The sequence below is a fragment of the Melopsittacus undulatus genome, chromosome 2 (assembly GCF_012275295.1).
Source record: "Melopsittacus undulatus isolate bMelUnd1 chromosome 2, bMelUnd1.mat.Z, whole genome shotgun sequence".
NCBI classification, from domain to species: Eukaryota; Metazoa; Chordata; class Aves; order Psittaciformes; family Psittaculidae; genus Melopsittacus; species Melopsittacus undulatus.
In genome coordinates this window covers 66,083,676-66,105,875 of record NC_047528.1, presented here as the reverse complement: position 1 = coordinate 66,105,875, position 22,200 = coordinate 66,083,676, and the positions used below count along the sequence as shown (strand labels likewise).

At 37.0% G+C, this 22,200-nt stretch overlaps 1 protein-coding gene across 5 annotated transcripts in view; it reads left to right on the top strand.

Moving 5' to 3' along the window:
• UBE3A (ubiquitin protein ligase E3A) overlaps positions 1-22,200 on the top strand; it is a 53,911-nt gene that overhangs the window by 18,489 nt on the left and 13,222 nt on the right. For all 5 annotated transcript variants that reach the window (XM_013129602.3, XM_005151390.3, XM_031050963.2 and 2 more), the window contains 3 exons: positions 2,659-2,703; positions 13,038-13,348; positions 17,179-18,434. In XM_013129602.3, coding sequence (XP_012985056.2) covers positions 2,659-2,703; positions 13,038-13,348; positions 17,179-18,434 — 1,612 coding nt within the window. The remainder of the gene's footprint in view (positions 1-2,658; positions 2,704-13,037; positions 13,349-17,178; positions 18,435-22,200) is intronic.

Sequence of the window (22,200 nt, the reverse complement as noted above, 5' to 3'; positions counted from 1 at the left end):
GAATAAATAGCTTCTCAACAAATATTACATTTCCTGTGATTAGATTGATGTTTCACATTGTTTTAATGAGTACTGAAAGCTCATTTTATTTGGTGCTTACATCACCATTTGAAACCTTTTAAAATCAGGTTAGAAACTGCATTAATACTTCTACAAATCATAGTTATGCTAGGTCTGTTCATGCTATAGAAAACAACTAGCTGAAGGAGTGATCCCTGTTTTCTGTAGAACCATTTACCTTAAAGGACCAAACCCTTTTTTTGACTCAGCTAGGTTTATTTTTTCTGAACTTTACTGAAACTGTGTCTTATATTATTTGTCTTACAGAAGAATTTTTTTTTTTTTAGCATAATAGCATGTACTGACTGTGCTGTCTGATCAAAGCTCAGATAAAGCTCACACAAATGTTAAGGATAGGAAAAGATTTTGGGTATACAGATAGCTGTGATTACGTCTGTACTGCAAATTACCAGGCTGCCTTTTTTACATGATACATTTAGGTGCCAGTCTGCTTTTTTTCCTCTTAATTTTTCATACTGCTGCATATTTTGAAGGCTCAAAGCATACTCTTGATGTTTGTGATTTAATGCTATTTCACCTGTACTTTCTTAGCAACTTAAAGCATTACTCTTACCCAAAGCTTCTTTGTGTCTTATGACTAAAAGATCACAACTGCCTCAAACTTCCAGTCTCTTTGCTGTCAGTTTCTGAAGTCCTGCATGTGAATAGAGGAGCTAGCGAGTAAGAATATAATAAACACTCTTCTTTCCACTGTTTTTCAGGTCATATGGCTTGTAGCACTTGGATGCTTAGATGAATAATTAGAAAAAAAAAAACAAACAGAAAACACAAAACTGAAGGGTTTTTTTTTTCTCTCTAAGTATTTAGTGACCTGGTTTGGTCACTGGAGTTGAAGGGAAATTAAATTTTTATTTGTTTTGCTGTTGAGCATTTTTGTCAGCAACTATCTTGTCAGTCCTGAACTTCAGTCAGTGAGGGGAAACATCACATGGAGGGAATAAATAAAGACCAAATTTCAAAACTGGGCAGTTTTTATTATTTTACAGCTAGAGGGTACTTGCATTTTAAGCATCAGTGTAAGATCAGTTGGATGGTAAGTTCAGAATTCTGTTGCTAGTGTTAGTTGAATTTTGTAACAGTGGAATATAAACAAATAACTTCCTGTGTTCTTCAACTGTCAACTGCATGATATCCAGCTTGCCTAGGAATTTTTAAGTTGTCTGCCAGAAATGCTTTCTAGGCACTGGATCTGTTAATGTAGTACAGTTTGGTAATATCCAGAAAGTTGCTCTGGTATGTTGGTAAAGGAGCTAAGATTTTAGTAGAGAATTGAGAGAACAGTCTAGGCTTTACTAGGAGGGACCACCCAGTAAGGTAGCACAATGGACAAACATGGAAAAAAGGAATGCTTCAGGCTACAGGTGGAGATTTCCAATAATGTTTTGTATATATAGTCATATAGTAAATAGAGAAATTCAGAAATTCCATTCCTCTAAACAAAGGTTTTCTCAGTGAACCTATCGCAAAGCCTGCTTAGCTGTGCTAACTGAAGCCCCATAGCAAACTGTTGAAACCTACAAAGTGAGTTCTATTTGAGGATTTTAGCTCACTTCTGTTTTAAGAAAGCTGTCATGAAAGACATTTTTGTTCACGTAAGCCACAGAGTTTTACTGCAATGACTGTGCTCTATTTCCACTTCTCAGGCAATATGTCTTTTGTGTCAGTTATGGTCAACTGGACCAAAATCTGTACCCAAGTGAAGGTTGACTAATGTTCTTAAGGTATGATTTTCAAGGCAGCTAAGGTGATTGAAGTCAATACTGCTGCCTTGTCTCCTGGCTCATTGGCTACAAACTCACTATATAGGTGGAAGTCCTGAAGGAAGAAAAAAATAATCAGTATAAAAAAAATTTATTAAATGTTAACTTCTTGAATTGGTGCTGGCATAAAGAAGAGGATGGGAATAAGGAGGAGCTGTAATTTATGAAGTTAATATGGAACTATACCCCATAAATGAGTCTGTAAATTAAGTCAAGGGCATTGGTAAGCTGAACACAGGTGCTGCTTGTGTGTTCAAAAATGCCAGGCAAAAACACCTAATCCTGAATATTACTGTCTGTTGGTTGGAGGGAAGAAACAGCTGCCTGCAAGATTATTTCCATACATTCAGTTTGAGAGACCTATGAAATTTATTTTGAGTTTTTGTTGAGACGTATTTTGGAGCTGCTGCTTCTTAGAGTCCAGCTGTGCAGAGGATTTGTTTGTAACAGTTGATCAATGATAAACTTTGAGTATATGTTTTAGTTACAAAATTGATTGTGAAGGTTTAGCCCAGTAGTGGTGCAGTATGTAATCTGAATAAGTACTGCCAGCAGAACTCTTCTCTAGTGTCTGCTGTTGTGTAATCTGTAAGGAAAAAGTGCTGTCCTCCTTAAAGACATTTGTCTTAATTATATTGTCAGGGTTTACATTATAGTCTTCTAGGGTTTGGTCAAACAAACTGAATGTGGAAGTGCATAGAAGTTGATGTTTTTACTGGCAATAATACAGTATCATCACTTTCCACCTTTCCTAATTTCATATTGTAATGACTTACGAAACTTTAAGCATTATTTGTTATTTTATCTGTATTTGCAGATCACCAGGAGAACCTCACTCTGAAAACATTGAAACTAGCCGAATGTAAGTAAATGAGTGGATGAGTTTGGTATATCTTGTTTCAAAAATGTTTTGGACATATGTAACAATTACTCATGCACCTGCTAAAAAATAAAAAAAAAAAAGATGACCAAAGCTGAGGAGAGCTGTGGAATTACTGTAGAAAATTTCAAGTTAACATTTTGCTGTGGAAAAATAAATAGCTTTAAGCTTTTTTGTTGGTTTGGGGGTTTTTTTGGGTTGGTTTTTTTTTTACTTTTTTTTTGTTGGTTGGTTTTTGTTTGTCTGTTTTTTTATTTTTTTTTTCTGAGAGTGAACAGGTTGAAAGTGCAGGCATTTAACTTAATGTGAACCAGTAGATGGTAGCATAATACAGTGTCAGAAATCTTCAGGCCTGTCTTCGGACTTGACAATAGGGATGTAATTTCTACCTGCTGTTCACTAACATCTTGCATGGGTTTGAAGACACTTCAGTACTAAGGCACGATACCTGCTAATATCTTTTGTGGCAGATGGATTGCTAACTAAAAAGACTTAAAAAGTTCTGAATTTGTTGTGCACATACTATTTAATTCTAGAAACAGAATGCTAGCTTTCTTCACTAAGTTTAAAATACTAAAGAGTATTAATGTAGCGTCTTGTTCACAGTTTTGAACCTTGTTTTGGTCTGCCTTCATTAGCCTAGAAGTCAAGAGTAACTAGAAGCATGATTGTGATAGGCTGAAATCTTAATTTCAAATTTTAAAGGGTTTCGTGTATGAGAGAAACATTAATAAAAACAAAAGTTATTTGAGGCTTTATTCTTTGAGTTATCAAACACAAATTCTTTTCTAGCTATTCAAACTGTCCTGTCATAGAACTCTGAGAAACCACACACTGCTTTTTCTGGCTTAGAGCACAAGTCCCAAAATAATAGAGCATAGCTGAGTAGTTAGGGTACTGTCTGAAGCTTTGAAAGATCTGTGCTCGTTTCTCTTCTCTGCCTACAAACTTCTCTGATCCTAGACCGTCTCCTCCACACCCTCCCCCTAAGTGGTCTAGCATTCTACACACTGGCTGAACGCCAGTTTCAGGATGTTTTGCAGGCTTAGGGATATAGTGTGAATTGCTCAAGGACTTGTGTGCCGTAGCTGCCTAACTTGGGGATGAGCAAAGCTGAAGTGCCCACATCAGACTGCATACCTAACCTTAAAAGTGATGAGAAGGAAACAAGCAGTGCTTTTCCCATGTATTTTTTAACAAGTCTCTGCAATGAAGTCTTTTCTTGTGCAGGGATTTCTCCTGGGACCTCTTTTCCTTCTCTCATGCACATCTGTTACGGAAGTGCTGTCTAGCTGCTTTTTTAGGAGTACAGGTTGCAGGGATCCAGACCTTAGAAGTGACTGGCTTTTGCTATGTGAGCATGTGTTAGAGGCAGAGGTTGCAGAGCAAAAAACCTGCCATAGTCTCTTCTGCTTCAGTAGCAGCCCCTCTTCCATTGTGTTTTATTGTTCCTGCAGCAAGTTGAGTTTGTGTTCTTTTGTTTCCCTAGCCTAGTCAAACAGGGGAGATCAGTCTGTAGCCTGGCTAATAGTCTACTCTGCATATTGTCAGTTGGACTACTGCTTTTTACACATAGTAAGGGAATATGTGTTGGAAAAAAGCATCTTGACTGGCATGAAATAAACTCTGTAAGGACCTATGAAAAATGAGAAGGAAAAGGCAGTGTAACTTATTCTAGCAGTTTGACAATTCTTTTTTGTATGCGTTATTGTCCTTAAAACTGAACCTGAAAAAAACATCTACAGTAGCAAGCTTTTCTGTGGGAAAACTGATTTTTTTTTGGTGCAGAATGATGATCAGAATTGCCCCGAGGTTTCAGGTGTCTGTCTAAAATAGATGTAAGCCAGTAAGCTGTAGGGATTCACATATTTGAGTAGCAGTTACACAATATTAATGCATGGTACAGTTTCAGAACTATATTTTTTTTAACCGTAACACAATATGATGTGTACATTACTTAGAGAATTTCTGCGATCCCGCTGCATGGCTGCTCTTGCCACATCAGGTGGAATGGCAGGCTGGGTAATACAGTGTGACCTGCAAGCCTACTGTGTAGCTAAAATAGTTACAATGTTATTTACATGACCTTTGTTCATTAATAAATACAGGCACTTAAGCAAGTGCTTTGTTATTTGCACACTGAATGGTTAAGTTGGTTTTGCTCTGGTAGACTGACATAATTGCCATTTGTTTGTTTTGCATTGCAAAGCTTTAAACCAAGAACATAGTCATATATGTTTCACATGTGCAGATTAAAATGAAAAAAATAACCAGCTGCCTCTTTCATATTCTTAAGCAGCAAATTCTTTCATGGAGAAGTCTTGCTTATCCAAAGCTATTAAAATTCTGTTTCTATACATGGTGAACATCTTAGTGCTAACTCAGCATTAAGAGTCTTTTTTTCTTAGCATTCATTCAAGTCTGAATTTTTTAAGATCCTGTCACAGGTCTACATTAATTTTCAGCTTCAGTTTAGTATAACTTTCTTAAAATGCCTTTAACGCTAAATTACATAAATTTTAGTTGTTCAGCGTAACAATAACTTGGCTTCTTATCGGTTCATGTAATTATAATCTATCTTGTCACATATCAAAGCAAAGGTTTGGGTATTTTGATATGGTGTCTTTCTGTGCATTCATCTTTAATATCTGGTTTTGAGGATTGGATGCTTTCAAATTTGAAACTTCCTCCCCCCTTTTTGTATCAAATATTTGACATCACACACACACCCCACACACATTTAAAGACCTGATAGTTGGTTTGTTTCCTTTGAAAGAATGGAAAAATGAAAATTCTGCAGCAGCCTCAAAATGTGCCAGAAAAAAACAAATTGTAGCCACTGCAAATATGTACAGTAACTGTATTAGTGTTGCATACTGCATACTTGAAGGTGACACCATAGTGCTTTCTAGACATAGAATGACTTAAATTAGTTTCTAGTTAGTCATAGCTGAAAGCACAGGTGGGTTTGCATGACATAACCGTGGGCCATGCTGCTCGTGCCCTCTGTATCAAACTTTGACACATAATGTGATTTATGTGGTATTTGCTGCTTGTTCCCATTCTTCGGAGAAAAAGGTGTAAGAAGTATCTTTATGTACATCTGCAGCCTTGCACTGTGTTGTACATGGCAGGGGGGTTGGAACTAGATGATCTTAAGGTCCCTTCTTACCCTAACTATTCTACTATTCTGTACTGTGATATGTCTAGGATGAATGAAAAGATTTCTTCTTGGAGCCTCTTGCAATGCATCATTTATACCCAGACAGTGATTCCCCTGAGGAAGCTTCATCAGTTAATAAGACTGCATTGACCTACTCAAGAATTATTACTTTCTTAAATTTAGCAGCTACTTAAGTTACAGTTAAGTGTCTGGTTTATCTTTACTTCCCAGAGCAAAAGTGCAGTTTCATGAAAGTGCAGTTTAACTGAGTTTTAGAATGAAAGAAAGGGAATTCCAGGTTTTGCAGTAGAAGACATAAGTGGAGCAAATGTATTGTAGTCATTGGTTCCCATGGAGCCTGAAGGATACTGTAAATTTACCAGTTAAAAATAGACAAAAAGAAAGCTTAAAGAGATCACTCTCTCTGGAGCTGTCAAATCCATAAATGGTAGGCTGTTGTTGAACTAGAAACTTGGGTGTTTCAGTCTTATGATCCATATTATTTGCACTTAGTTTCTGCATGATCATGGTCAGCCTTCTAGGGCAGTGTTGTGCAGAATGAAGGCATAATGAAGGAATGCTACCATGGAAGCCTAACTTGAACATGTTTTAGAGTCTCTACTAACAGAGTTGTGTGACTGTCATTTGCTTGTACATGGTGATGTTTCTGCTAGTTGTGTAAGACTGATAAGCACTTATGTCTCTTTGTAAGTCTTACGGTGTAAAGGTTGGATATAAATCAGTGGTTTTGTCTGAAATATTTTGTCTCCCATATCATGCTTTTTGTATTGGAACACTCCAGTGGTCCAGAAGTAGACAACTGGAATCAATGTCTTCAAGTTACTGTGTGTATCTTTTGATATCTCACTGCAGTGCTGATACTAATCTCCTTTCTTTGGTTGGGCTGCTGATCAGAACACAGGATGTAAATGTCATACTTGACAAAGTTAAGCTTTTTCAGCAGAGTACATGAAGTTTAATCATACTTGATTGAGTGCCAGGACTTCTTTAATCAAGGGAAAGCATCCTAAAAAGTATGTCTTAAGCTTAATGTCTGATTAAAGTATTCACTGTTAGTTTTGTCCTGAATATAAAAGGCTGAAGGATTCCTACAACTGTGTGAAGTTACTGTCATTTCATTACTTTCCAGTACAGACAAAATTGGTTTTATTGTGACCTAACAGCCAGTACAGAGTATTAGAGTTTAGGATTCTGTACTAGATAATTTAAAACAAAATTTGGAAAATTTTGAAACATCTTATATGGTTAGATGTAATTATTCTTCGGGAGTTTCTTGATAACAATCGTGTACTTTTCTTTAAAATACTAACAAATTTGTTCAAAGAGAGTAAGATGTTGTAAGCTTATAATCAGTCCAGCTTAGTAATATGTTTATCCTGGCAGTAACTCAAATTTCTTTGTAGTTAAATAAATTTATGGGCTTTTCTATGAAGGGTATATTTCTCCCTTTTCAAAAGGTACTAGTTCTGTAAAAGTGAGTGTAATACTTAAAACACATGCGAGTATGCCTGCAGTCATTACCAATTATAATAATTGCCTAATAATTGTTTCCCTGTAATCAGTTACTTAATGGCTTCAGGCCTGTAATATTGTGGGGAGAATTGTTGGAGAATATTGTTGGAGAAGACGAGGAGCATGAACTGGGGATTTTTCCTGAAATGCCTTGGGTTGAAAAGCCAGGATGTAACTGATGCATAATTCATCTCTCAATTTTATGGTTAATTGAATGTTGGAAGATCGCATAGGTGACAGGGCACTACGATCCTTCTTAAGGACAGATAGGAACCACAGTATGAAACCATCTGGGCTGTGGGAGGACATTATTTCTGAGGAGTCCTGAAACTAATAACCTGAAGAGGAAAGGGCAGTAATGAAAGGTGCTTTTCTGATAGGACTGTAGCAAGGTAATTTGTCTGTGAGACAGGATTGAGAGATAAGTGCTATGTTCTAGACCCTTTCTGTCTTCATTACTCCATAAAACCAGAACAGCTCTTCTGTTCTCAGGTTCACTCTTCTTGAGTAAGTGCCATGTCTTCATCAGCACATGTTGTTCCCGTAGGCACAGTGGATCTAAGATGCGTGGTAGGAAGGGAGGTCCCTTGGGTGATGCCACGATGGTCCTAGGGGTTCATGATCTGCACCCGAGCTGTTGGGGCTTACCACACTGGGAAGAATGAGGTTTGGAAAATGTGAGCTCGGTGCACTGTGTGCATTTGCAGATGTACATTCGCTGAGGTGCCAGTAGCTAAGGCACGCAAAGGATGTTACAACAGTGCCAGAACAGAGGACTTGGCTCCAGCTCTGGGTGGAGTGTTTGGCCATTCAGTGTGGAGGCAACTTTAAAAGGGTCTCTATGGGCAGTGCTTTTACGGGAAGTTTGTCTTTAACATTGCTGTTCTTAACAGAAGCAGGAAACCAACATGCAAGGTTTGAAACTGGAGCTCTTAGAAATCAGTATTTGACAGATGTTTATCCATAACCCACGCTTTTTTAACAGCTTTCGGTTTGCTGGTCATCTTATATCCGAAGTATATAATTGTTGCAGGCATGTAAGTCTCTTTATGCACCTCTGTGTTAAGGAGTATACTGAAAGTTGGTGTGCTATTAGTACTGAAAACCCTGTTCCCTGGAGTTTTCCTACCCAAAAGACAAACCTAAATTTCCTCTGGTTTCCAGATACATTAATGTTTTTGTTCGGGTTTTGGTTTGGTTTTGGTTTGTGGTTTTTGTTTGGTTTTTTTGTTTGTTTTTTGTTGTTTATTTGTTTGGGGTTTTTTGGGGGGGGGTGGTTTTATTTTATTTTATTTATTTTCTCATCTTAGAGTGATGGCAAACTTCTTTGTAGAAATAAAAGTCATCCCAAGCAGAAACCAATCAGAAATACCTAATTTTATATAGGTATTTCTAAAAAAATAAGAAATATGTATGAAGGTTTCAAATTTAGGTAAACTTAAAAGCTAAAATTATGCATTTTTTTATTTCAGGCAAGTTTTGAAACTTGGATGGAAAAAAATCTTTGTTTTGTAGATGAACTCTAAAGAATTATGCTTCATATTTTTGCTAGAATTCCTTAAATGTTTAAATCTCCTCCCCTTTTTTTCTGTCACAAAAGTTTCTTAAGGTAGTTTCCTTTTTGTAGTATTTGTCTGTATTTAATTTGAGAAATGAAAACTAGATGCTATTGCATAGGAACTTTTGAACCAGTGCACTCCAATCTCATTTCGTATAGGTTTTAGACATTCGGAAATTACTTTACAACCCAAAATGCAGCCCACCTTTGCCTAAGTATTTTGAAAGGTAGAGGATCTGTGGTGCATGTTTCTTTTGATACTCCACAGTTTTGGCAGCATTTAAATTACAGATGCAGAGTATTTATCACCTGGCTTTTTGCTAGTTAAATAACAATTTAAAAGTATAACGGCTTCTTTTTCCCTCCCCTAAGTACTACAGAAGTAAGTCAGTGAATATTAATGTATTTTTAAATGGAAAAATTATGCTTATGAAATTGTTGGACTTTGGGAAGGAAGATGATGTCTATTTTAGGTGCCTCTTTTCCTCACTGCAGTAGTGTGTCTTTGTTTGAGGAGGTTATCCAAGGCCCCGTGTGTGAGAAGTTATCTTTAGGCCATAAGGATATGCCTGTGAAATGTTTACAACTGCAACCACACTGGTGCATTTTCATGCTTGAATGTGCAACAGCACTGTGAGTCTTTGCAAACATATATGAAAGTCAGTCATTGCAGCCTCGGTAACACTAGAAGTTATCTGTGTGCTAACCTACAGTAAACTGGTAATCAAATTTATAAGGGACCAGTTAACCTTCACTAGATCATTGTATAGGATCTTAAAGGGAGCTGCAGTCTTTGCTGTGTAGTGTGAGCTAAGAATAGAGATAGGTTTTATGTTACCTTGCTTAATGACCCAGTTTTAATGTCTCAGGCTAAGAACTTGAGTTTTCTGCATCCTAAATGAGCAAGGGAATGTAGAAAGAGATCAAGTTTTCACCTCTGGAGAGCAGGGAAGGTATGCTACTTTTTTTTTTTTTATCCTCAATAATATAGGAAATGTGACACTGGACATTGACAATAATCCATCAAGTACCAGTGGGAATGTTGTATGGAGTAACTTACTGTTCTGTAAAATCGCACACTGGCTTACTCAGAACTGCCTTCTCTGTAAGTGCTTTCATGGATGGAGCTCAGTAAGGGTAGCTCTTGTGGAAGGCTCAGTAAATTCCCTTCTACCTTTTGACGTCTGTATCCTTGCTTTGAGTATCACCTTTTTTATTTACTTAAATAATTTATCTCAGGCCATGTCAAAAGTCTGTGGAACAGCCCACTAGAAAGAGGTGGGAAGAAATCCTAATACTGTTGTGTTCTTATACTGGTGAGCTGTTTGCTTCCATAACTGATTTAAAAGAAAAATAAATAGAAAAGAAAAAATTAGCTTTCAGGCAGACTTCTGTCTCTGATAGAATTTCACAGAACTTGAGGCAATGAGTCTGCAGCTACAAGTCAAAATGAAAGTGTTTGTGCAAACAGCATTATTGTAGGCATGGCACAGTTTGAGAAGTAATTGGTAGTTAAATATTGGAAGCAAAATATCCTGAGTCCTTCAGAAATTAACTGTTAGAGACAAATCAAAGCTTAGCTTTGTCTCTTGGCATCCGTGGATGTCATTGAAGTGTTGTTTAATATGTTAAAATGTGTTGTTAATATATCAGTGTTTATACATTAAAATAACTTTATTCAGACTAGATACGCAAGCTAGAAAGGTGTGCATGGCTCTCTGAGAGTTAACAATTTCTCCAAATTGAAAACAAGTTCTCCCTTCTTAAGGAATTGGTCAGCTTTTCATGATATATTCGATCTGAATAACAACTCCAGCTGATTTAGGCTCTTAAATACACATACCCCTTTTTGTACATGCACACACAGAGGTACATACAACACATTATAGAAATAGACACACTTAGAACAGCTCTGAGAAATAATCCATGTAATTTTTGTGGGTGTCATTACATAGGTCAGAAGATTATGGTAAAAAACTTGTGATCTGTGTATAGACTGCAGTGGAGGAGAGTAAGATGGAAGGATAAAATGATAATGTGTTTATGAAATAATGACCATTCTGTATGCATAGGAGAGACTGAAAGAGGAGTAAATAAGGAGAATTTTGGAGAGACAGGTGGCCATAGCTCAAGTGTAAAAATTCAGTATTAACAAAGAAAGCCTTTCACATGATATAATTACCTGCTTACAAATGACAATATTTCACACTGTAAATCTGAAGGTCAAGAATGACTGAAAGACAAGCATGATCAAAGCATGGAATCTTGTCATTCAGAAATAGATGTTTGTGATATCATGTACTGGTCTAAGCTGTATTAAAGCCTCTGTCCTGAAAGCTGAAGTATGAAAGACAAGATCAAATAAACCTTGCATTTTTATGAGTACATGGAGAAACACAAGTTTTAAATCTGCATATAAGAATGGGAGAGGCTAGAACTCTTTCGTTGGATCAGAATGCTGCTATTCCCCTGTTTATACAGTGGTGGTTTTGATGATATTTCTCATGCTGCATTTTTAATATTTTTAATGATCTTTCTCCTCCCTCTCAAAGTGCCAGGGAAACTTCTCAATTATTTATTTATTTTTTTTTGGTCATGGAATGCACTGGCGCATTTGGAAGGTCAAGTAGACATTAAGGTAATGGTGTTCTTTGTAAGAAGTATTTTCTTCCCTAAGCTCATGAGATCTTGAAGGGTGAAAAGGAAGGAGTAAAGGTGTTATTGGTGAATAATATATCCTCGATAGTTACTTTCAGAACTTGAGGGCATTTTCCCTTCTGAAGCGGCTACATTGAAACTCGTGATATTTAACCAAACAGTATTAAGACCTAGAGTACTGAGTAGTAGTACCAGTCGGTCTAGCACTTCAGTTCTCTAATACTTGTTCTGTGCAGAATCTATGCATGCATTAGCATTGGAAGAGGCAACTTTAACACAATTTCTGATTAAAATCTTGCTTCATAAGTTCTAATCTTTATAGTACTGTATCACTAAAATTAGGTAAAAAGCTCCCATGTTTCACCTAATCAAAATGTTTGAAGTGTTTCATATCTGGTATTTTTCTTTAATAACTTGTTTTCTTAAACCACCAAAAATTCATTTCTTGCCAAAATGTGGTCAAATATGTCACTCTAGGTGCGGCATGCAGCTGCTTCTGTCCCAGTTACCTGCAGCTTTCCAGTGATTTCTTTACTATTTGCATGTTTCTGCATAAGTCTGTGACCTTAATAATTGGTCGGTCAAATTTTCTTGTGTGTATATATATTACTGAGCACATTGACTTATATAGTAATGCACATGTAATTTTTCAGCGTACATACTTGCCATGTATAATTGGAGGAGAAAGGATAGGATTTGGTGAATAACTTTTTTGAGAACCATATACCTTATTAAGCCGAGGGGAATTATATTCAACCTTGAGCTCATCTGTAGTTGTGGTTTTGTCATCAGTTTAACTAACCAAGCAATATTTTTCCTACAGATTTAAACAGACTAAATATCTGAAACGTTAAGTCATCTGAAATCTTATTTTAAAAATGGTTTAGATTTTTAAAGGCTTTAGATCGTATTGGTGTAGTATTGATAGTGTTACTAAATAAATGCCTGAATTGTTTGTATTTCATATCTCTTCCCTCTGTCTGCCAGTGGCAATTATACCTCAGTACTATACATCAGACTTAATCACCTGTGTGAGATCCAGTTCTGTTTCATTTGGAGCGTTGCTTTGCATCTGAATTGGTCTCTCTTACAGTGATAATTGAGATTGTTCAGAACTGAACAAGATTGTGTCCACTGTAGCACTAAAATGTAAAGCTGAAAACTGCATAAGTAGGATTTACCTTCCACCTACATAGGACCCACAAATTAAATTGTGTTAAATATACTTGCATTTGTAAAGATGAGAATCCTGCATTTAAAAAACCCTCCTGATGTGTCCTTTCTGACACAGAAATCTTGTGTTTCGGTGCCTGACTAATCTCTGCCTTGCTGATGCTTTTGAATGAGCTTTGTATGTGAAAGCTCTACTAATCCTTGTACTTACTGTTTGAATGTTTGCTACAGGAAGCGAGCAGCTGCAAAGCATCTAATAGAGCGCTACTACCACCAGTTAACTGAGGGCTGTGGAAATGAAGCCTGCACGAATGAATTTTGTGCTTCCTGTCCAACTTTTCTCCGTATGGATAACAATGCAGCAGCCATTAAGGCCCTCGAGCTTTATAAGATTAATGCAAAACTCTGTGATCCTCATCCCTCCAAGAAAGGAACGAGCTCAGCTTACCTAGAAAACAATTCCAAAGGTGCCCATAACAATTCCTGCACTGACAGAAAAATGAACAAGAAGGAAATGCAAGGCCCAAGAGATGACTTTAAAGGTAAGAAGTTACTTTAGTTTTTTTCATAAAATATATTTCATATGCATAATTACGGAATTCGCTGTGGTGGTGTTCCGCTGAATGCGGGAGATTTCCTCTGACTTTAAAATACAATATTGGGCAGTCAAATATTTTACTGTAGAATCTGAAAAATGGCTAGATTAATGCTGATTCTAAATCTATATCTTTACCATGTCCCTGTTAAAATCCATGTGCATTTGTTGCTTTCTAAGATAACTGGATTTGCAGATATGGAGAGGTTGGGTTTTTTAAATGCTCTTGTATGTCTGCTTTAGTTTCACAACTCTTCTGTAGTTAATGAGTTACAAAGGTTATGCTTTAACTAGTTCCAGTTCTGTTAAGAAACAGATGAATTAAAAATGATACAGTGGATGGTAGGCAGTACTTCAGCCAAGCTAAAAATTAAGCAAAGCGATTTCTAAGCCAGTGTACGAAAATTAAAACTGTTCTGTATGTCTTTTGTAACTTCTAGTTAGCTTTTTAAACTCTGTAGGATAGTAAATACACACTAGTATTGCCAAAACCAATGGTGCAAGCAGAAGCTAAATGAAATTAAAGCCATTAACCTTTGAACAGACCTTTAAGTATCATTGCTGTAAGTGGTATAAACACAGAAGTTCAGATTCATTCATTTTATCTAAAGAAGGTGAAACTGTTTACAGCAAAGAATGAAAAAGCCCTACAGAATCAGCAATAAACATAGTACTGTGTTATAAGATGCTCCAGTCAATACCTACTTGCATCTGTTTGTTCTTTATCTGATGCACAGATAAATTTGTCCCAAAATTATTTATGATCTGAGTAAGCAGAGAGGCAAACGGTAGGGGGAAGGGAAGCCAGTGTATTGTGAGATGGGCAAGAGGAACATTAGGTGTGTTTTGTGATTTGTCTCTTGATTTTGTGTATTTTTAATGGAGGCATGCATGTACAGAACTTTCCTCTTTCATTCTGACCATACTGTCCTCTCTCCCCAAGATAGATGTCTAAGAGTCCTCTCAAATCATCTGCAGAGTCAGTCTGTTGTCTAAAGCAGTGACTCAGACTTGATCTGTTGCGGAATCTCAATTATTGACCCGTCTTTGTAGCTGTATGGACAGAGATCATTAATGCATTCTTAAAGCCCATTGGAGACTCTTAATTACCTTTGGAAATGGATGATGTCTAAGGAATTCAGCACTCTGAATTGTTTTGGGTTTTTTAAATCCATCTGCAGTAACAGTTACTGGGAAAACTGCAGTTAAGCCAAGAAAGAGGGATATGCAGCTTGCTTTTATGCTTGACATAGGATTGAAAGTTCTAAATAAAACAAAAGAAATAACCTTCAGAAATAATAACTTAAATTACTTTTCTGTACTGCCAAGCCCTATGAGAAAAATGTACCTGTAGGCTGTTGTTAGGATGTCAGTAATATCTTAGATGGCTGTCCAAAAAGAGGAAGGGAATGGTGAAATTACAAATCTATAAAAAAGTATTGGTAACAAATGTAGTCGTAGAGAGAGTGCCATTTCAAAATCTGTGTCATTACCTGGGAAGCTATTTTTAACCTGTGGAAACTTATGTTTGACCAAAACATGAAATGGGAAGCAGAGAACATCAGTGGACAGGCAGTGAGCGTACAATCATAATGAAGTTTCCATAAGGGATAATGAAAAGATAACTAATAAATTTGTTAACTGGGGAGTGTTGTTGGCAATGTGTATGCCACATGCAGTCTTTCTCACAGTCAAGGATCATAGCTAAAGCATGACTTCATGTACAGATTTGTCATGGAGTATTACTGAAACTGAGGTCTGAGAAGAGATACCTACTTTGCTGGATCACTTAGTTGTAATAGGAAGGGTGAGAAGAGAAGGCATGTAAAACCTCACATATCCACACACAGGTCAACTGAAATTGACTTGAGTTAGTAGAAAATTTCTCTCCCTACTGTACTGTACTACACTACATTTATTCTGCTCTCACTACTGTAAAGTAAAAATGGGGCAGACTCTTCTGATAGCTCAAAGGATGGTCAAAGGATGTGATTTAGAACTGTTATGAAACTGTTAATAATAATACTATATATTTTAACTGGAAATAGCACATGGTTAGATTCTTTGATACTAAATACTGAAACCTTTAAAAGGATGACTAGGGAATTCCTGTTGTAAGTACAGAAATCTGAATTATACTGTTAAATAGTCAACTTTTGCTGATAATTTTTATGCTGTGAATAACTTATGCAATCCAGAGTTGGTGAACTTGAGGCTGTGGTCCTCATTTTGAAGAGCTATGGCATGAGACAGCATCTGTATCTGCAGTAAATTTTCTTTTAGTCAAGTTTGCTTGTGGAACATGCACCACAGCAGATACAAATGGAGATGTTGCACTAAGCTTGAATCCTTTCATAGTATTTTCAATGCTCTTGTTGTTTTAACAGGACAGATTTTAGTTTTGAAGCTTTTTCACTGTCTTTGAATTGCTTGGAAGTCAATCTCAGTAGTGTGACATAAGCTTAGTCTTTCTTGTGTTGTATGTGCTCTAACAATGGCTTAGGAATCTGCAGAAATCAATAGGTTGTCTGTCTTGGCATCATTTACTTTGTATTTTTAATTTAATGACTGCCTGGAATGAATATTAGTGTAGGCAGTCACATGTCAAACTACTTTTAACATAGGATTATCTTTATTAAAATTACACACTTCCTTTTTTCTGCAGATAGTTGTTCTAGCATGATTGGTGAATACAGTGCTGTAATGAGCGTTTTTTACATCTCCAGAGATGTTATTAAACAGATTCTGTTTTAGTTCTAAATTATGTGTCAGTTCAGAAGAATCTGCTTAAACTAGAACATCTTTTCAGGGTCTGATAATGTGATAATCCTACTCTAAATCATCACCTGAAGTGAAAGAATCTGTGGGTTCTGTTTGAGAAGAAGCATAGAAAAGATATAAATCTTTCCTCTTTGGAAAAGAGATTTCAAATAAAAAAAGGACTTGTTTCATATCAGGGGTTTGGGGGAGAGGTGGCAACAGGCAGGTATTTGGAGTGCATGCAGATGATGCATGTAAACCAGCTTGTTCATCTGAATAGCATGTTGATGAGTATACTCAAGATGTTTGTCTTGCTGAGGCTAATGTACAAAGAAATAACCCACATACTCAACTGTGTAATTTAGAAGGCAGCATAAATTTCTGAGCATGTATTGTGGGTTTTGAGAGGATTTTCAGGCATCAGTTTAGAATGAAAACAGTTGCAGAAAGCATTAAAAATAAAAGCAAGATTTCATATTTCCATTAATATTCAACAAAACTAATTATTGGATCTTTTTTTAAAAGTCTACTTCTAAGGGAGAAATAATGTGTGAAGTCCGTACATATCTGCTGTGTTTGAAAAAAGATGTTGATGCAGTTGGTGTATAGTTTAATGACTTACACATTAATTGTGCAGATTTACCAGAAGACTGTGTTGTCACAGAGTCATGCTCATTAAGTCTTTCAAAGATTAAACATCTTAGTGATTGATTTAGTTGCTCTTGTTTAGATGATACAATATTGTCAACTACCAAATGCAGCTTATTGGCTGCAAAACAGTTTTACTGTTGAGCATGTTCTCTATCAGGGATCAACATCCATAAATAAGATATTTTACACAATCATAGTGAATGAAATCGTGATTCTAAGGAAATTATAAAATATGTCTTAAAATTATCCAACACTGACACTGTTTTGGGTTGGGTTTTTTTTCCTAGTGTTACTGATGATACACATTGAGTAGAGCAAATCAGAAGTATTTTATCTTAATAAAATTAATACTTTATCTTTTTATAGATGTGACTTTTCTAACAGAAGACAAGATATATGAAATTCTTGAACTATGTCGGGAGAAAGAGGATTATTCCCCTTTAATCCGGGTGATTGGGAGAGTATTTTCTAGTGCTGAAGCATTGGTACAGAGTTTCCGAAAAGCCAAGCAGCACACCAAGGAGGAGCTCAAGTCTCTTCAAGGAAAGGATGAAGACAAAGATGAAGATGAAAAGGAAAAAGCTGCCTGTTCGGCTGCTGCTATGGAAGAAGATTCAGGTGCATCATCATCTTCGTCATCAAGAATAGGTGATAATACACAGGGAGATAATAACCTCCAAAAACTAGGCCCGGATGAAGTGTCTGTAGATATTGAAGCAGTCAGACGGGTCTATGATAGATTACTTTCTAATGAAAAAATAGAAACTGCCTTTTTAAATGCACTTGTGTACTTGTCACCTAATGTGGAATGTGACTTGACTTACCATAATGTGTACTCTCGGGATCCTAACTATCTGAATTTGTTTATTATTGTTATGGAGAATGGCAATCTTCATAGCCCAGAATATCTGGAAATGGCTCTACCGTTGTTTTGCAAAGCAATGAGCAAACTGCCCCTTGCAGCTCAAGCAAAACTGGTCAGATTGTGGTCTAAGTACAGAGCAGACCAAATTCGGAGAATGATGGAAACATTTCAGCAGCTTATTACTTACAAAGTCATAAGCAATGAGTTCAGTAGTCGTAACCTAGTGAATGATGATGATGCTGTTGTTGCTGCTTCAAAGTGCTTGAAAATGGTTTACTATGCAAATGTAGTAGGAGGGGATGTGGATACAGATCATAATGAAGAGGAAGATGAAGAACCCATCCCAGAATCAAGTGAACTAACACTTCAAGAGCTGTTGGGTGAGGAAAGAAGAAATAAAAAAGGTCCTCGAGTGGACCCACTGGAAACTGAACTTGGTGTTAAAACTATAGATTGCAGAAAACCACTTATCCCATTTGAAGAATTTATTAATGAACCACTGAATGATGTTCTAGAAATGGACAAAGACTACACTTTCTTCAAAGTAGAAACAGAAAATAAATTCTCTTTTATGACTTGCCCCTTCATATTGAATGCTGTTACCAAGAATCTGGGATTGTATTATGACAACAGAATCCGGATGTACAGTGAAAGACGTATAACTGTGCTCTACAGTTTAGTTCAAGGACAGCAGCTCAACCCATATTTGCGACTTAAAGTGAGACGTGATCACATCATAGATGATGCGCTTGTCCGGGTAAGTCATGCAGCAACATGGAACTTAAGTTTGTTGGTTCTGACTACTGCAAACTATGTGGGCAGGGGGGTTGGAACTAGATGATCTTAAGGTCTTTTCCAACCCTAACTATTCTATGATTCTATGACTGTGTGTGAGTGCAGTGGTTTATGTACTAGATTTCTCTAGAAGAAACTCAAATAGCTTTACCATATTAAATTTGAATTTTACACATGCTGCTGGAGATTTGTATGTTAGGCAGAACTGCTTCTACTCTGAGTGGATGCAGACTTGGGTATTTTAAAGTGTCAAATAGTTCTTATTCCCCATTAACAGATTCTGCAGTTACAGCTTATTCTTCTGTTTCGGTATTTTTTCTTTGTCCTCTGGAGTGTCTTGGATCATCTTCTGATAGCAGAACTTTTCAAATGGAAATTGGAATTAAAACTTTTCAGTTGTGTACTCTTGTTGTGCACTTCTGAATTTCGAGATGCAAAGTGTGGAGTGCCTGAATAAGTAGAGTTTCTCACTTCCTTAAGAGTTGTTGCAGTTTAGTGCAAATACTGGTATGACCGAGGAAGGAGAAGACAGACCTGTTGGTACGTGAGAACTGTGAGAGCAGCTTGTTTCTGAGTATGCTGGCTTCCTAAAGTAAAACTTAAAGCCATTTGTTTATACATTTTTGGAAGATAGGACTTAATGCAGGATACAAACTATAAAGAATACTTCACAGAAAATTTTCCTGTAAGTATGCCCTTTAATTTTAGGACTTTACCTACTTCTAGTTGTTTACTTAAAGCTGTTATTTTTCAGAAGCTCATTTTTCTGTAGTGTTATTAAAGCACAACACTGTTTGCAGAACTGTAAATTCAAACATAGCTTTAAAGCTTGCTGAAGAGCCAGACAGGTATTTAGAGACTAGTACCTGGAAGAAGTACCTGGTTTTACCTCTCAGCTCAGCTGTTACTTTTAGTTAAATTTGATGATTTTAACTGCTGCTGAAGATCAATTGTGAGAGCCCTAAATGAGCTCCCACCTCGATTTTTCTGTGTACCTCTGAATTTCCAGATGAGCTAGCTATTTCCTGGGAATTGCCACCCCTCCCAGTTTTGTATTATCAGCAGACTTGCTGAGGGTATACTGTCCCTTCATCCAAGGATGAGTAAGTTGAACAAGACTAGGCCCAGTACTGACCCATGGGGATCACCACAAGCTACAGTCCTCTGACTAGACTCCACCACTGATAACCCTTTGAGCGCTGCCATTCAGCCCATTCTCAGTCCACCTCACTGTCCAGTCATCTGACACACACCTCCTGAGTTTACCTATGAGGATGTTACAGGAGATAGTGTCAAAATCCTAGTCAAGGTAGACAACATCCACTGCTTTCCTCTTGGTGAACCCACATAGACTACTCCTAATAAACCTTACTGTTTTCCACATGCTTGGAGATGACATCCAGGATGAGCTATTCCATCACCTTTCCAGAGATGGAGGTGAGGCTCATTGGCCAGTTGGTTCCTGGGTTCTACTACTTGCATTTTTTGAAGACAGGGATGTTATCTTCTCCCCAGTTCTTGGACACCTCTCCTGTTCTCCATGCTGCTTCAAAGATGATGGGAAGTGGCATAGCAATAACATCTACCAGCTCTCTCAGTACTTGTGGGTGCATCCCATCAGGCCCATGGTACACTTGTATCGTGTTATGTTCTGGCACATTAAAGTAATGGAGCTTACTTCTTTGCTCAGCTTTCTAATACATAAATACTGGGAAAAAGGGAGGGACAGTGCTATCCCTTTAGGAGGCAATGGGCTAAAAAAGGATAAGAGCTAGTTTTGGGGAGATGTTTGTTTTGATGTCTGTTCTAGCAGAGAGGAAGCAGACCTTCCTCCTCATGCTCATGATGGAAAGGAAAATCTGTAAATATGAGAAAAGGTCACATATTGCTTGTTGTGGAAGGAAGCTGAAATCTTTGAGGACAGTAAAAATATGCTTACTGTTGTTCAGAAGGCACATGGGCAACATCAAGTTAGTGCAGCTGCTGTATCACAGTGGGGTCACAGCAGTTACTGCTGCACACGCTCTTGGTCTGTTGGAAATTTAGGTAATTTAAATCAGATTAAGCTCAAACATACTAATTTGTGGTGTCCTTGCAGCAGCCCTTGCGCAGCCTAGCAGTCTGAGAATACATGCCTGGGCAGTTGCCATGGATCCTCTTATGGCTGTTAATTTAAGCTGTCAGAACATGCTTAATTATGGTGATGTGACTCTGTCAAAGCCTCAAGAAGAGTAAGATTTTAAAACTGTTTATTCTGGAATAGAAAATAAAGGAAAAAGATAAAATTGTTCTAAATTCAAGTAGTCTGAGCTACACTGTGCAGCCCAGGAATTTCTTGAAGTAAATAGATTATGTTCACTAAAATGGAGATGAGTGAAGGCTTGCCATTCTTGCCAGAGAGTATATGCCATTTCAAACAGGTGCAGCAAGGTAACTGTTGTAAGATGGTGTGGTCTTAAGAAAAAGCTGTGTTGATTAATATATGTAAAGGGTCTACAGAGTCACCTTTTAGCTATTGATACATTTTAACTGATGATACGAAGTGTCAGTGCTCAGAGATTTTGGATATTCCTGAAGAAGTATTAGGAGTTAAGAAAGGACCAAATGGAACATGTAGTAAACATTGTCTTTGTCTCTTGTTTTTCCCATTTTAATATCAAAACCAATGCAATAGAAATGCATTAGGGGAGTCTAGAGTCTCTTCAGAGAGACTGCAAGTCCTCTTAGTGGTAAAAAAGATGACAGAGTACATAAAAGGATGGCATGAAGAAATTTAATGAGGAATACTGGTTTTCTTAACTCATAGCACCTGCTCATATTATCAGGAAGCAGGCTTAACACAAGCAGCTTTACCTGACTACCTTAAAATTGTGGATATCTTTGCCCAAAACTTGTAGCTTTTTATGAAAGAAAGATCCATCTAAAGGTAATGGGTGTTACAGGTATTTTGCTGTGACCAACGCACAAACCTCAGTCTCTAAGGTGCAAATCTGCTGGAAAAGTGTTGTAAGGGAAGTGCTGTTCCATGCTGTTGTCTCTCAGCTTCTTCTGTGAGTTCCTGATCTAAGAATTTCATGCTGTTGTTACAGGTACTTCTTGTAGCAGATTGAGAAGTGATTTTAGTAATTTTTACACTTCCACTTCCTAACTGGTCTGAAATAAGTCTTCAGTCTTGAGTACTAATCCTTAAAGTTGCTTGTTCTATCTGTGATTCTAGTCAAAGATGGATACCATGCACTGACAGCATAAAACCTAAGTGAAAGCTACACTGTATGAGTTTGTATCAGTAATGGTTGTGGGTTTGGGTGCACTACTGAACTTCAGAAGGGTCTCACTGATAACTATCAGAAAGATATTGCCAAGATAATATTCTTTAGTAAAAGCATATTCTTAGATCTGTCTAGTGGCAAAACATTTCCAAAGGTGCTTAAATTACAGATAAGTAATCATGATTACAAATATTTTTACCCTTGAATTGCATTTTTTATTTCTGGAGTTTGAATATTTAAAGACTTCAAAGTAATTACATACTTGGGTCACTAGACTTGTGTCTTTACAGAACAGTCAGTGCAGACTGTTTTAACTGTATATAGAATAACTCTGAGAACTTCCTGATAAAAGCATTTTCATAAGTATTTATTAAAATGAGGCTGAGATTCTTACTCATATTTCCCTTATTGATGCTGGGCATTTTTCAAGCAAATATATCAGCCTTTATAATTTCTTCT